This window comes from Oncorhynchus keta, chromosome 5, assembly GCF_023373465.1.
Source record: "Oncorhynchus keta strain PuntledgeMale-10-30-2019 chromosome 5, Oket_V2, whole genome shotgun sequence".
Lineage (NCBI taxonomy): Eukaryota > Metazoa > Chordata > Actinopteri > Salmoniformes > Salmonidae > Oncorhynchus > Oncorhynchus keta.
The window spans coordinates 36,044,016-36,058,294 of NC_068425.1; the positions used below are offsets into that span (position 1 = coordinate 36,044,016).

At 44.7% G+C, this 14,279-nt stretch overlaps 1 protein-coding gene across 1 annotated transcript in view; it reads right to left on the reverse strand.

The window, feature by feature from the left end:
- The window catches only part of si:ch211-76l23.4 (uncharacterized), a 23,008-nt gene extending 12,129 nt beyond the window's left edge, over window positions 1–10,879 (reverse strand). Inside the window, exon 1 of the mRNA XM_052519798.1 lies at window positions 10,816–10,879. Coding sequence (XP_052375758.1) covers window positions 10,816–10,876 — 61 coding nt within the window. The 5' untranslated portion in view covers window positions 10,877–10,879. The remainder of the gene's footprint in view (window positions 1–10,815) is intronic.
- Window positions 10,880–14,279: the final 3,400 nt, after the last annotated feature.

The following is a 14,279-nucleotide window of genomic DNA, read 5'->3' on the forward strand; positions in this document are numbered from 1 at the left end:
GTCTATAATACTGAGAGTAGTGGTTGGTGGTCTATAATAATGAGAGTAGTGGTTGGTGGTCTATAATATTGATAGTGGTGGTTGGTGGTCTATAATACTGAGAGTAGTGGTTGGTGGTCTATAATACTGAGAGTAGTGGTTGGTGGTCTATAATACTGAGAGTAGTGGTTGGTGGTCTATAATATTGATAGTGGTGGTTGGTGGTCTATAAGGTTGGCTAAAATATCCTGGTAGCACCGGTTTCAATCCCCCCTCCCTCCCTCCCTCCTCCAGAGTTAGGATGAGAGAGTACTGTAAACTGACCCTGGATCTGTACAGCTTGTATTCAGAGCCTCTGTCTGACCCACTCTCAAGAATCAACATTCAAGTTTATTAGAAAACATCATTGCACGGTAATATGAAATGAAATGTCAAGTAGAGTAGTACAAAAGATATATATTTTTTTAAATATATATTTATAATATACTATATATATACTGTATGATGTACTGTATATACATCATAAAATTATCCACTCTCTGTGGCAAAACCAACGCTCTTTCAGGCTGATTTGGGATCAGTCATTACAACCCAGTGTAATATTAATGATGGAGAGCAGACCATTATACTGACCCCGGACCATGGGATAATGTTAATAGCTTTGCTTTACAGCACACACACACACACACACACACACACACACACACACACACACACACACACACACACACACACACATGCTCGCACACACAAGCACACACACACACACACCTAAATCACCTGATCGTCGAGGGCCTTGTTGACTCAAGGTGAAAGCTGTAATGTTGAGTTACTGCCTTTTACTGTAGTCCTGACAGGTGTGTGTGTGTGTGTGTGTGTGTGTGTGTGTGTGTGTATATGTGTGTGTGTGTGTGTGTGTGTGTGTGTGTGTGTATCTGCGTGTGTGGTGCTGCGTGACGCGTGCGTGTGCGTGTGTGCGTGTGTGTGTGTGTGTGTGTGTGTGCCTGAGTGTGTGCCTGAGTGTGCCTGAGTGTGTGTGTGTGTGTGTGTGTGTGTGTGTGTGTGTGTGTGTGTGTGTGTGTGTGTGTGTGTGTGTGTGTGTGTGTGTGTAATTCACCGTGGAGGTTATTCTGCTGACAAGAGTGAGATTCTCAAAATAGAACCCTATTCCTACATAGTGCACTACTTTAGACCAGATCGCTATGGCACCCTATTCCCTACATAGTGCACTACTTTTGACCAGAGCCCTATGTCAACCTATTCCCTACATAGTGCACTACTTTAGACCAGAGCCCTTGGACTTGATGGATGTGTTGGACAATAACATCATGTTTTTTGATGACTACCTCCTCTCTGTACCCCACACATGCAATCATCTGTAAGGTCTCTCAGTTGAGCAGTGAATTACAAACACAGATTCAACCACAAAGACCAGGGAGGTTTTCCACCTACAGGCACCTACAGTATTGGTAGACAGCTTAAAAAAAAAACAAATAGCAGACATTGAATATCCCTTTGAACAACCAGTAGCTACAAAGATACAGGCGTCCTTTTTAACTCAGTTGCCGGAGAGGAAGGAAACTGCTCAGGGATTTCAACATGAGGCCAATGGTGACTTTAAAACAGTTACAGAGTTTAATGGCTGTGATAGGAGAAAACTGAGGATGGATCAACTACATTGTAGTTACTCCACAATACTAACCTAAATGACAGAGTGAAAAGAAGGAAGCCTGTACAGAATAAAAACATTCCAAAACATGCAACCTGTTTGCAACAAGCCACTAAAGTAATACTGTTAAAAATGTGGCAAAGCAATTCACTTTTTGTCCTGAATACAAATGTTATGTTTGGGGCAAATTCAATACAACACCTCACTGAGTACCACTCTCCATATTTTCAAACTTAGTGGAGGCTGCATCAAGTTATGTGTATTGTCATGACGTGGCCCTCTTTGGGTATAGTGAGCACCACCCACCTCTCTCTCTCACCACCTCTCTCTTCCCCCTACACCCGGCTCTGTTATAGCAGGTCATAAATCCCTGGAGGAGACTCTCTCCCTCATGAAGTATAGAGAGAGAAGGTTTCACAGGAGAACGAAGGAACCTCTTCTCCAGCATAGAACTTGAGAACTGAACAGTGTCCATGTTTTGGAGAATGTGTACAAGGTCGGGGGAGAATCCAGCTACGACCGGTCCATTTCGTTTAATGTTTGTGAAACTCATGAGAGACAATACAGCCACATTACCAGAGATCTGTATATACAAGAGTCTCAAGTGTGAGGATTGCATCTAATTGTTGTATACAATGAATGAGTAAAGATGAAACTATTTGTGAAATTATGTAATGTGATTTTAAACTGGTTAAAACCTGTTACGGCTGGGGATTCCGCTAGCGGAACGTTTCGACAACATCCGGTGAAATAGCAGAGCGTGAAATTCAACAAATATTACATGAAATATTTGACCTTCATGCATTCACAAGTGCAAAACACCACATTAAAGCTTAACTTCGTGTTAATCTAGCCATCGTGTCAGATTTCAAAAAGGCTTCATGGTGAAAGCAAATCGTGCTATTATCTGAGGACAGCACCCCATCAAACAAACACATGACAATCATATTTCAACCCGCCAGGCGCGACACAAAACTCAGAAATAACGATATAATTCATGCCTTACCTTTGAAGATCTTCTTCTGTTGGCACTCTAATGTGTCCATTAAACATCACAAATGGTCCTTTTGTTCGATTAATTCTGTCTCCAAAATGTCATTTATTTGGCGTTTGATAAAAAAAATAGCGGTTCCAACTCTCGCAACATGACTACAAAATATCTAATAAGTTACCTGTAATCTTGATCCAAACAATTCAAACAACTTTCCTAATATAACTTTAGCTATTTTTAAACTTTTTTTCATAAATAATCAATAAAAGTTAAGACAGGATAAACTGTGTTCGATACAGGACTGAAAACAAAGTGGAGCGAGCTTTCAGGTCGTGCGCCCCAACCACAACAGTACACTAGACTCGACCCTCGTTCTGAACAGCCGTACTTCTTCATTACTCAAAAGGAAAACATCAACCAATTTCTGAAGACAGTTGACATCCAGTGGAAGCAATAGGAACTGCAAGCAAGTGCCTTAGAAATCTAGATCCCCATAGAAAACCCATTGAAAACACTTGTCACCCCAATAAAAATCCTGGATGGTTTGTCCTCTGGGGTTTTGCCTGCCAAATAAGTTCTATTATACTCACAGACATAATAATGAAACAGTTTTAGAAACGATAGAGTGTTGTCTATCCAAATCTACCAAGTATGTGCATATCCTCGCTTCTGGGCCTGAGTAGCAGGCAGTTTACTTTGGGCACACTTTTCATCCGGACGTGAAAATACCGCCCCCTAGCCTTAACAAGTTTGAATGAAGGAAACTCCAATTCCATTTGGAGTTTAACTAAGTCCTAGGCCCGCCCCATGAGCACAGACATTGATCTGACGTCATGGGAGAGCCCTTTCCTACTGTTCTGGATATAACCCCCACCTTGGAAATTTCCTAACAGACCAGTACATCAATCACAGAGGGAGTTGAGGTTTGAGTAGAGACCAGGCGTACCTCCACCATCGAGGGAGCTAAGGTTGTAATGTTTGCTGAATCTTTTAACCATACCACGTGGTTAAACTCTGAGACTATCAATCCGACAGAATATGAGCTACTCTTCGATACTAATTACTAGTCTGCAGCTAGAAATGATGTACCCGTGAATGCGAGGACCGACAACCGCCGAAGAGAGAGGTAACCACGTAAGAGAGAGGGTGGAAGAACTTTCCAACAGAAAGACGGGCGATCCCAACAGAGATCACGACGACACACTGAGCGTAAATGTACATATTGATTGCAATTATTCCCGAATGAGTGAGCGTTCATCTACAAAGGAATAGCATTTCAATGAATATAATTATCAAGTGTGTCGTGACTCATGTGCGTAATTCCCGCCGTTCTCAGTCGACCCCCACTTCCCTTTTGTACACCAAGCCTCGATACCGGTTTACCCCACTAGGGAACATCCCTTACCATTTCCTTGTAACCATATCTAGTTTGTTGTTTGTTGATGCATTTCTGTGATTATTTAGTTAGTTAATAAACAAATGATTGAGACAATTGATGTATGGATGATTCATAGTAAAGACTGGGTTCGTGCAGATAACCAACAATTTCTGACGTTTGGAATGAGACTAACGTGAGGTAAAGAATAATTCATTAATAGTTCATTAGAAGACAAATTGATCAGATATTAAAATATCTGAAAGTTATATTAGGAAAAATATAACTTTGTAATGTGAATATTTTCCTTGGTGCCCTGACCTTCTAGTTAATTACATTTACATGATTAAAGTCTAATCATAATAATAATTACAGAGAATTGATTTGAGAAAATAACAGTCTTCATTTTAATGATGCCAAAGACACGACAGTATTTCTTGTAATCATTAAGGACTGGGGAGTTTTAGGATACAAAAGAAACAGAATGGAGCTAAGTAATGAGAAAATCCTAGAGGAAAACCTGGGAGATTAATTCACCTTTCAGCTGGACAATAACCTAAAACACAAGGCCAAATATACACTGGAGTTGTTTACCAATAAGACAGTGAATGTTACAGATGAGTTACAGTTTTTACTTCAATCTTCTTGAAAATCTATGGCAAGACTTCAAAATAGCTGTCTGGCAAAGATCAACAACTAACTTGACAGAGCTTGAAAAATAATAATGTGCAAATATTGTACAATCCAGGTGTGTAAAGCTCTTAGAGACTCACCCAGAAAGACTCACAGCTCTTAGAGACTCACCCAGAAGGACTCACCCAGCTCTTAGAGACTCACAGCTCTTAGAGACTCACCCAGAAGGACTCACAGCTCTTAGAGACTAACCCAGAAGGACTCACAGCTCTTAGAGACTCACCCAGAAGGACTCACAGCTCTTAGACTCACCCAGAAGGACTCACAGCTCTTAGAGACTCACCCAGAAGGACTCACAGCTCTTAGAGACTCACCCAGAAGGACTCACAGCTCTTAGAGACTCACCCAGAAGGACTCACAGCTCTTATAGACTCACCCAGAAGGACTCACAGCTCTTAGAGACTCACCCAGAAGGACTCACAGCTCTTAGAGACTCACCCAGAAGGACTCACAGCTCTTAGAGACTCACCCAGAAGGACTCACAGCTCTTAGAGACTCACCCAGAAGGACTCACAGCTCTTAGGACTCACCCAGAAATACTCACAGCTTTTAGAGACTCACCCAGAAAGACTCACAGCTCTTAGAGACTCACCCAGAAGGACTCACAGCTCTTAGAGACTCACCCAGAAAGACTTACAGCTCTTAGAGCCTCACCCAGAAGGACTCACAGCTCTTGAGACTAACCCAGAAGGACTCACAGCTCTTAGAGACTCACCCAGAAAGACTTACAGCTCTTAGAGCCTCACCCAGAAGGACTCACAGCTCTTAGAGACTAACCCAGAAGGACTCACAGCTCTTAGAGACTCACCCAGAAGGACTCACAGCTCTTAGAGACTCACAGCTCTTAGAGACTCACCCTGAAAGCCTCACAGCTGTAATCACTACCAAAAGTGATTCTAACATCTAGTGACCTTGAGTTGTGGAATGCAAATATATATCTATTTCTGTATTTAATTTTCAACACATTTGCTAAAATGTTGCTGTTTTTAAACTTTAAAGGGTCATTATAGGGTATAACTATACCGCCTCGTCACGCCCTGACCTTCGTTATCTTTGTTTTCTTTATTATTTTGGTTAGGGTCAGGTGTGACGAGGGTATGTAAAGCCTTTTGTTCGGTTCAGGTTTTTTTGCATATCTATGGGGCTGGTATTGTCTAGGTAAATGTCGGTTCACGGTGGTCTAATCTTGAGATAGCTGGCTTATCGCGGCCCTGATTGGGATCTGAATTTAGGTTGCCATTTTGCCATTTTGGTTTTGTGGGTTATTGTCTACGTGTAGTTGCCTGTCAGCACTTGTGCTATAGAGTCACGGTCATTTTGTTAGTTTGTTTAGTGTTCTTCGTTTTAATAAAGAAGAATGTATTCATATCACGCTGGGTGCCTTGGAATATGAGAGTGACGCCAACACAAACCACTGCCTCCCCCATGTTGATTTATCTAGCAACCACATCCTCAGCAGATGTAGAGTTACAAGGGCAGGAGTGCAGGGTTTAGTTCCATACCAGCCCAGGCTTCCATACCTGTACTGTTTATATTTAGGAACAGCAGCAGGATCTGATATTCTATAAGAGAACAGGAACACCTATATACTGGGACTGAATTCTATAAGAGGCAGCAGCTGATATTCTATAATAGGAACAGGAAACCTCTATACTGTTGATCTGATATTCTATAAGAGGAACAGCAGCTGATATTCTATAAGAGGAACAGGAACACCTCTATACTGTTGATCTGATATTCTATAAGAGGAACAGCAACTCTTCTATACTGTTGATCTGATATTCTATAAGAGGAACAGCAGCTCCTCTATACTGTTTGATCTGATATTCTATAAGAGGAACAGGAACTCCTCTACTGTTGATCTGAGAGGAACTCCTCTATACTGTTGATCTGATATTCTATAAGAGGAACAGCAGCTCCTCTATACTGTTGATCTGATATTCTATAAGAGGAACAGCAACTCCTCTATACTTTTGATCTGATCTATAAGAGGAACAGGAACTCCTCTACTTTGATCTATAATAAGAGGAACAGCAGCCTCTATACTGTTGATCTGATATTCTATAAGAGGAACAGCAGCTCCTCTATACTGTTGATCTGATATTCTCTATAAGAGGAACAGCAACTCCTCTATACTTTTGATCTGATATTCTGAGGAACAGGAACTGTTATCTGATATTCTATAAGAGGAACAGCAGCTCCTCTATACTGTTGATCTGATATTCTATAAGAGGAACAGCAGCTCCTCTATACTGTTGATCTGATATTCTATAAGAGGAACAGCAACACTCAACATAATTCTGAGGTACTAAAGTCAAACATACTTTGATTGACTATAAGAGGAACAGCAGCTCCTCACGCCTGAGGAACAGCAGCTTCAACTGTTGAAACCAAACCAATCATCTGATATTCTATAAGAGGAACAGCAGACCCTGAGGAACAGCAACTTATTTTGATCTGATATTCTATAAGAGGAACAGGAACTCCTATACAGATATTCTATAAGAGTCACGCTGAGGGAACAGCAGCTCTCTATACTTACCTCTATAAGAGGAACAGCAACTCTCAACTGTTGGATCTGAATTACAGCACATGACTTGACAGAAACAGGAACCTCTATACTGATCACTATAAGAGGAACAGCAGCTCCTCTATACTTTGAAAAAAGAGGAACAGGATCTGTATTCATAAAAACAAACCTTTAAAACACAGCAACTTGATCATCTGATATTCTATAAGAGTCCTCTATCAGTTGATCTGATATTCTGAGGAACAGCAACTCCTCTATACTGTTGATCATATTCTATAAGAGGAACAGCAAAACTTTTGATCTGAATTCTATAAGAGGAACAGGAACTTCTAATTTAGCTAAAGGTGTTGTTGATATTCTATAAGAGGAACAGGCTTGCTGAAACAAAAATCCTGCCTCTGCACAGACTGGACTAGTATTTCTAGAGGCCTTGTTAGGGAGGAGTAGATACGAATTGATGCGAAAAATGAACATATTTATTTACCTCCATCAATGCATACAGAAAAATTATACTGTTGATCTGATATTCTATAAGAGGAACAGCAGCTCCCTCTTATTTGTAGGTTATTGTTGAAATTCTATAAGAGGAACAGCAACTCCTCTATACTGTTGATCTGATATATAAGACCACTAAACATGCTTATCTGATATTCTATAAGAGGAACAGCAACTCCTCTATACTGTTGATGATATTCTATAAGAGGAACAGCAACTCCTCTATACTGTTGATCTGATATTCTATAAGAGGAACTCTCTATACTCTCTCTAACTGAGGTACTAAAGTCAAACACTGATACCGGCACTCTGATCTCAGCATCAAGACCACAGTTTGTTACTGTTGACTGTGTTTTATCAGAGTCTCTCTCTCCTTCTCTCAACCTGAATTACTCTCTCAGAAAAACTGATCAATCCTCTATCAGCTTTCTGATTGGCTCAGTCGCTTTGCTGAAACAAAATCTGCTGGACTAGTATTTCTCCTCTCTGTCCATCTCTGGTTTTATTTGTAGGTTGTAAAGAATTCAATTCACCATTATAAGACCCTCTCTTCTCTCTCTCTCTCTCTCTCTCTCTCTCTCTCTCCCTCTCTCTCTCTCTCTCTCTCTCTCTCCTCTCTCTGTCTCCGCTCTCTCTCTCTCTCTCTCTCTCTGTCTCTATCTCCTCTCTCTCTCTCTCTCTCTCTCTCTCTCTCTCTCTATGTCTCTCTCTCTCTCTCTCTCTGTCTCTCTCTCTCTCTCTCTCTCTCTCTCTCTCTCTCTCTCTCTCTCTATCTCTCCCCTCTCTCTCTCTCTCTCTCTCTCTCTCTCTATCTCTCTCTCTCTCTCTCTCTCTCCTCTCTCTCTCTCTATCTCTCCACTCTCTCTCTCTCTCTCTCTCTCTCTCTCTCTCTCTATCTCTATCTCTCTCTCTCTCTATCTCTCCCTCTCTCTCTCTCTCTCTCTCTCTGTCTCTCTCTCTCTCTCTCTCTCTCTCTCTCTCTCTCTCTCTCTCTCTCTCTCTCTCTGTCTCTCTCTCTCTCCGCCTTGCCCTACAGTCAGGTGAGTTTAAAATGTATCAATTAGAAGGTATTTCACTATCAGAGTGGTTTTGTCTGATAAACGCCTAATCTCACATCCAGAATATTAATGAATCCCAGAATGTCAGAGCAGAGGGCTAAACTGTTTATAAAAGTTACACATAAAACAGAGTTACATCTATAAATGGACAGAATAAGGGATGGGATGGGGTCAGTGGGGTGGGGTCAGTGAATGGGGTCTGTGGGGGGCGGGGGGGGTCAGTGGGATGGGATGGGGTCAGAGGGATGGGGTCAGAGGGATGGGGTTAATGGGATGGGGTCAGAGAGATGGGTCAGTGGGATGGGGTCAGTGAGATGGGGTCAGTGAGATGGGGCTCCAGTAGGATGGGTCAGTGGGATAGGGTCAGTGAGATGGGGTCAGTGGGATGGGATGGGTCAGTCAGGATGGGATGGGGTCAGTGGGATGGGGGTCCAGTGGGATGGGATGGGGTCAGTGGGGATGGGATGGGGTCAGTGGGATGGGATGGGGTCAGTGGGATGGGATGGGGTCAGGATGGGGTCAGTGGGATGGGGGTCAGTGGGATGGGGTCCGTGAGATGGGGTCAGTGAGATGGGGTCAGTGGGATGGGGTCAGTGGGGGATGGGGTCAGTGGGATGGGGTCAGTGGGATGGGATGGGGTCAGTGGATGGGATGGGGTCAGCGGGATGGGATGGGGTCATGGGATGGGATGGGGTAGGGTAGAGCATAGTAGGTTGGGGTGAGTAGGATGAGTTGGGTGGGGTCAATGGGATGGGGTGGAGTTTTTAGTCATTTAAGAGGCGGGAGCTTTCTTTTGACCACTCTCCTAGCTGGCACTGGGTTGGAGGCGGGGTTTGGGTTGGAGGCGGGGGCCAGGTGCCACCATTGGCCCGCTCAGTCTTGACCTCGTCGATGAAGGTTTCTATGGCGGCACTTTCTCTATGAGATCACCAAGGTGAGCCTTGAGAGAGTTGAACTCCTTGTAAAGGTCATTCAGAGCCTCAGACAGGGCTGGATCCTGAGGAGAGGAGAGGAGAGGAGAGGAGAGGGAGAGGAGAGGGGAGGAGGGAGAGGAGCGGAGAGGGAGAGGAGAGGAGAGGAGAGGAGAGGAGAGGAGAGGGAGGAGAGGAGGGAGAGGAGAGGAGAGGATATAACGGGGGGGGGAGAGGGGAGGAGAGGAGAGGAGAGGGAGGAGCGGAGAGAGGAGCGAGGAGAGGAGAGGAGAGGAGAGGAGAGAGGAGAGGGAGAGAGGAAAGGATGGGAGGGGGAGAGGAGAGGAGAGGAGAGGAGAGAGGAGGAGAGGAGAGGAGAGGAGGGATCTCACATCCATCCATTCACTCACTCTCTCATCACACACACCTACTTTCTCTCTCTCTCTCTCTCTCTCTCTCTCTCTCTCTCGGGGAGAGGAGAGGAGAGGAGGAGGGGAGAGGAGAGGGAGGAGAGGGAGAGTGACTGGGGAGAGGGAGAGGAGAGGAGGAGTCAAACCTCCAGTTGTCCAGAACCTGGGTGAGGAGAGGTTTACCTTCTCCGAGGAGAGGACAGACAGAGGAGGAGGACAGACAGACGGAGGACGGACGGACGGACGGAGGGAGAGGAGAGGACGACAGAGGAGACAGACAGAGGGAGAGGAGAGGAGAGAGAGACAAAGAGAGAGAGAGAGGAGAGAGAGAGAGAGAGACAGGAGAGGACAGACAGGACAGGAGACAGGACAGGACAAAGAGAGAGAGAGACAAAGAGAGACGACAGGACAGACAGACGGAGACGGGACAGGGGAGGACAGACGGACGGAGGTCAGGAGAGGAGAGGAGAGGAGTAGGACAGAGAGGGGAGACAGAGGAGACAGAGAGGGAAAAACATTAAAGTTAATTAACAGGATAACGTCAGCTGAGCAGTGGATCCATAATATTTCCCTTCACCAATAAATGTTTCATTTACACACAGCAGTAAAGACAAGGGACCACGTCCCAGTGTCTCCCTATCCCTGTGCACTCTGTATGGAATACTCTCATTTAGGACACGTCCCGGGAAACATCAAAAGCTCACAGCCAGCCTTGTAGTTCCATTCGTCTGTGGTTGCCGGGCGACGCTGGCTCCTCTGTCCCATCACCGCTCCGTGGCGACACCAGCAGCAGCGTCATGCCTGTCTCCACCCCATACCATGGCTCTGGTCTGTCACACCTCCCACACCTGTAAGGAGTACCAGAAGGAGATGTATAAGAAAGTTCTGATTCTGAGTCGTCTATCTGGAGCAGTGTAATCTCATAGGTCAAACCTCCAGTTGTCCAGAATGTTCTGAGGTTGGACACTGTTTTACCTTGTCAGTAAACATTTCACTGTGGGACTACACTGTTGAAGGGCTTGACAGTAAACACTGGTCTACACTGTTGGTTAAGGGCTTGTCAGTCAGACATTTCACTGGAGGTCTACACTGTTGGTTAAGGGCTTGTCAGTCAGGACTGTGAGGTCTACACTGTTGGTTAAGGGCTTGTCAGTAATTTCACTGTGAGGTCACACTGTTGGTTAAGGGCTTTGTCAGTCAGATTTCACTGTAGGTCTACACTGTTGGTTAAGGGCTTGTCAGAAACATTTCACTGTGAGGTCTACACTGTTGGTTAAGGGCTTGTCAGTAAACATTTCACTGTACACTGTTGGTTAAGGGCTTGTAAGGGCTTGAAGCATTTCACTGTAAGGTCTACACTGTTGGTTAAGGGCTTGTCAGTCAGCATTTCACTGTGAGGTCTACACTGTTGGTTAAGGGCTTGTAAGTAAAAGCATTAATTTCACTGTGAGGTCTACACTGTTGGTTAACACAGTCAGTAAAGCATTTCACTGTGAGGTCTACACTGTTGGTTAAGGGCTTGTCAGTAAACATTTCACTAAATGTTTTGAGGTCTACACACAGCAGTAAAGTTGGTTAAGGGCTTGTCAGTCAGCATTTCACTGTGAGGTCTACACTGTTGGTTAAGGGCTTGTCAGTCACATTTCACGGTAAGATCTACACTGTTGGTTAAGGGCTTGTCAGTCAGCATTTCACTGTAAGCAGCACTGTGGTTAGGGCTTGTCAGTCAGCATTTCACTGTGGGTCTACACTGTTGGTTGGTTGTCAGTCAACATTTCACAGGTCTACCTGTTGGTTAAGGGCTTGTAAGTCAGCATTTCACTGTAAGGTCTAAGTCAGCATTTCACTTATACCTGTGGTTAAGGGCTTGTCAGTAAGAAAGTTCTGCCAGATGTGAAACAGGTCTACACTGTTGGTTAAGGGCTTGTAAGTCAGCATTTCACAGGTCTACACTTTCACTGTGAGGTCTTTAAGGTGTTTGTCAGTCAATTTCACTGTGAGGTCTACACTCTTGTAAGTCAACATTTCACTGTGAGGTCTACACTGTTGGTTAAGGGCTTGTCAGTTGCATTTCACTGTGAGGTCTACACTGTTGGTTAAGGTTGTCAGTAAACATTTCTAGGTCTACACTGTTGGTTAAGGGCTTGTAAGTAAGCATTTCACTGTGAGGTCTACACTGTTGGTTAAGGGCTTGCCAGTAAACATTTCACTGAGCATGTTCACTTTCACTGTGAGGTCTACACTGTTGGTTAAGGGCTTGTCAGTAAACATTTCTACACTGTGAGGTCTACACACTGTTGGTTAAGGGCTTGTCAGTCAACATTTCACTGTAAGGTCTACACTGTTGGTTAAGGGCTTGTCAGTAAGCATTTCACTGTGAGGTCTACACTGTTGGTTAAGGGCTTGTCAGTAAACATTTCACTGTAAGGTCTACACTGTTGGTTAAGGGCTTGTCAGTCAATTTCACTGTGAGGTCACTGTTGGTTAAGGGCTTGTAAGTCAGCATTTCACTGTGAGGTCTACACTGTTGGTTAAGGGCTTGTAAGTGAGCATTTCACTGTGAGGTCTTTTGGTTAAGGGCTTGTCAGTAAACATTTCACTGTGAGGTCTACACTGTTGGTTAAGGGCTTGTCAGTCAGCATTTCACTGTGAGGTCTACACTGTTGGTTAAGGGCTTGTCAGTAAACATTTCACTGTGAGTCTACACTGTTGGTTAAGGGCTTGTCAGTAAAGCATTTCACTGTGAGGTCTACACTGTTGGTTAAGGGGCTTGTCAGTAAACATTTCACTGTGAGGTCTACACTGTTGTTAAGGGCTTGTCAGTAAAGCATTTCACTGTGAGGTCTACACTGTTGGTTAAGGGCTTGTAAGTAAAGCATTTCACCGTAAAGTCTACACTTGTTGTATTTGACAAATACTGTTTTTGATTTGATTTGATAACTCTTGGTGTTTTCTCAAAAGTGGTTACATTCTGTGGATTCTTCAAATACCTTGAGTTGATTTCTGACGTGATGTTTTCTATTTTTCTGTAGTGCATTTCTGTGTTGTTTAGTGACTCGCCGTAGTGAAGGCGTAGGCTGAGGTTTTCTGAGGTTTTCTGAGTCTACAGAGATTCTCTCTCTCTTTTTCTCCCTCCCCTCTCGCTCTCTCTCTCTCTCTCTTTTTTCTTTCTTTCTTCTTTCTTTCTTTCTTTCTTCTTTCTTTCTTTCTTTCTTTCTTTCTCTCTCATTCTCTCTCTCTCTCTCTCTCTCTCTCTCTCTCTCTCTCTCTCTCTCTCTCTCTCTCTCTCTCTCTCTCTCTCTCTCTCTTCTCTTGCTCTCTCTTTCTCTCCCTCTCTCTCTCTCTCTCTCTCTCTTTCTCTCTCTTCTCTCTCTCTCTCTCTCTCTCTCTCTCTCTCTCTCTCTCTCTCTCCCTCTCTCTCTTTCTCTCCCTCTCTCTCTCTCTCTCTCTCTCTCTCCTCTCCTCTCTCTCTCTCTTCTCTCTTCCCTCTCTCTCTCTCTCTCTCTCTCTCTCTCTCTCTCTCTCTCTCTCTCTCTCTCCCCCTCTCTTTCTCTCCCCTCTCTCTCTCTCTCTCTCTCTTTCCGTGCCTCTATGCTTCAGTTCCTCTCTTTCTTGTTATTCCTATCGCTCACTCTGTGCATGTCCGTGCAGATTCCCTCCCTGAAGATATTCATTATAGACTCCCCTGTCTTCATTAACACAATCATATTTGCGTTTTTAGTTCTGTGATACATTCCACTGAGGTTAAATGTGAACGTGTTCCAACGTGGCCCTGGTCCTGGTACCCTGCTCCCTACAGGGACGGGCCCTGGTCCTGGTACCCTGCTCCCTACAGGGACGGGCCCTGGTCCTGGTACCCTGCTCCCTACAGGGACGGGCCCTGGTCATGGTATCCTGCTCCCTACAGGACGGGCCCTGTCCTGGTACCCTGCTCCCTACAGGACGGGCCCTGGTCCTGGTACCCTGCTCCCTACAGGGACGGGCCCTGTCCTGGTACCCTGCTCCCTACAGGGACGGGCCCTGGTCCTGGTACCCTGCTCCCTACAGGACGGGCCCTGGTCCTGGTACCCTGCTCCCTACAGGGACGGGCCCTGGTCCTGGTTCCCTGCTCCCTACAGGGACGGGCCCTGGTCCTGGTACCCTGCTCCCTACAGGGACGGGCCTGGTC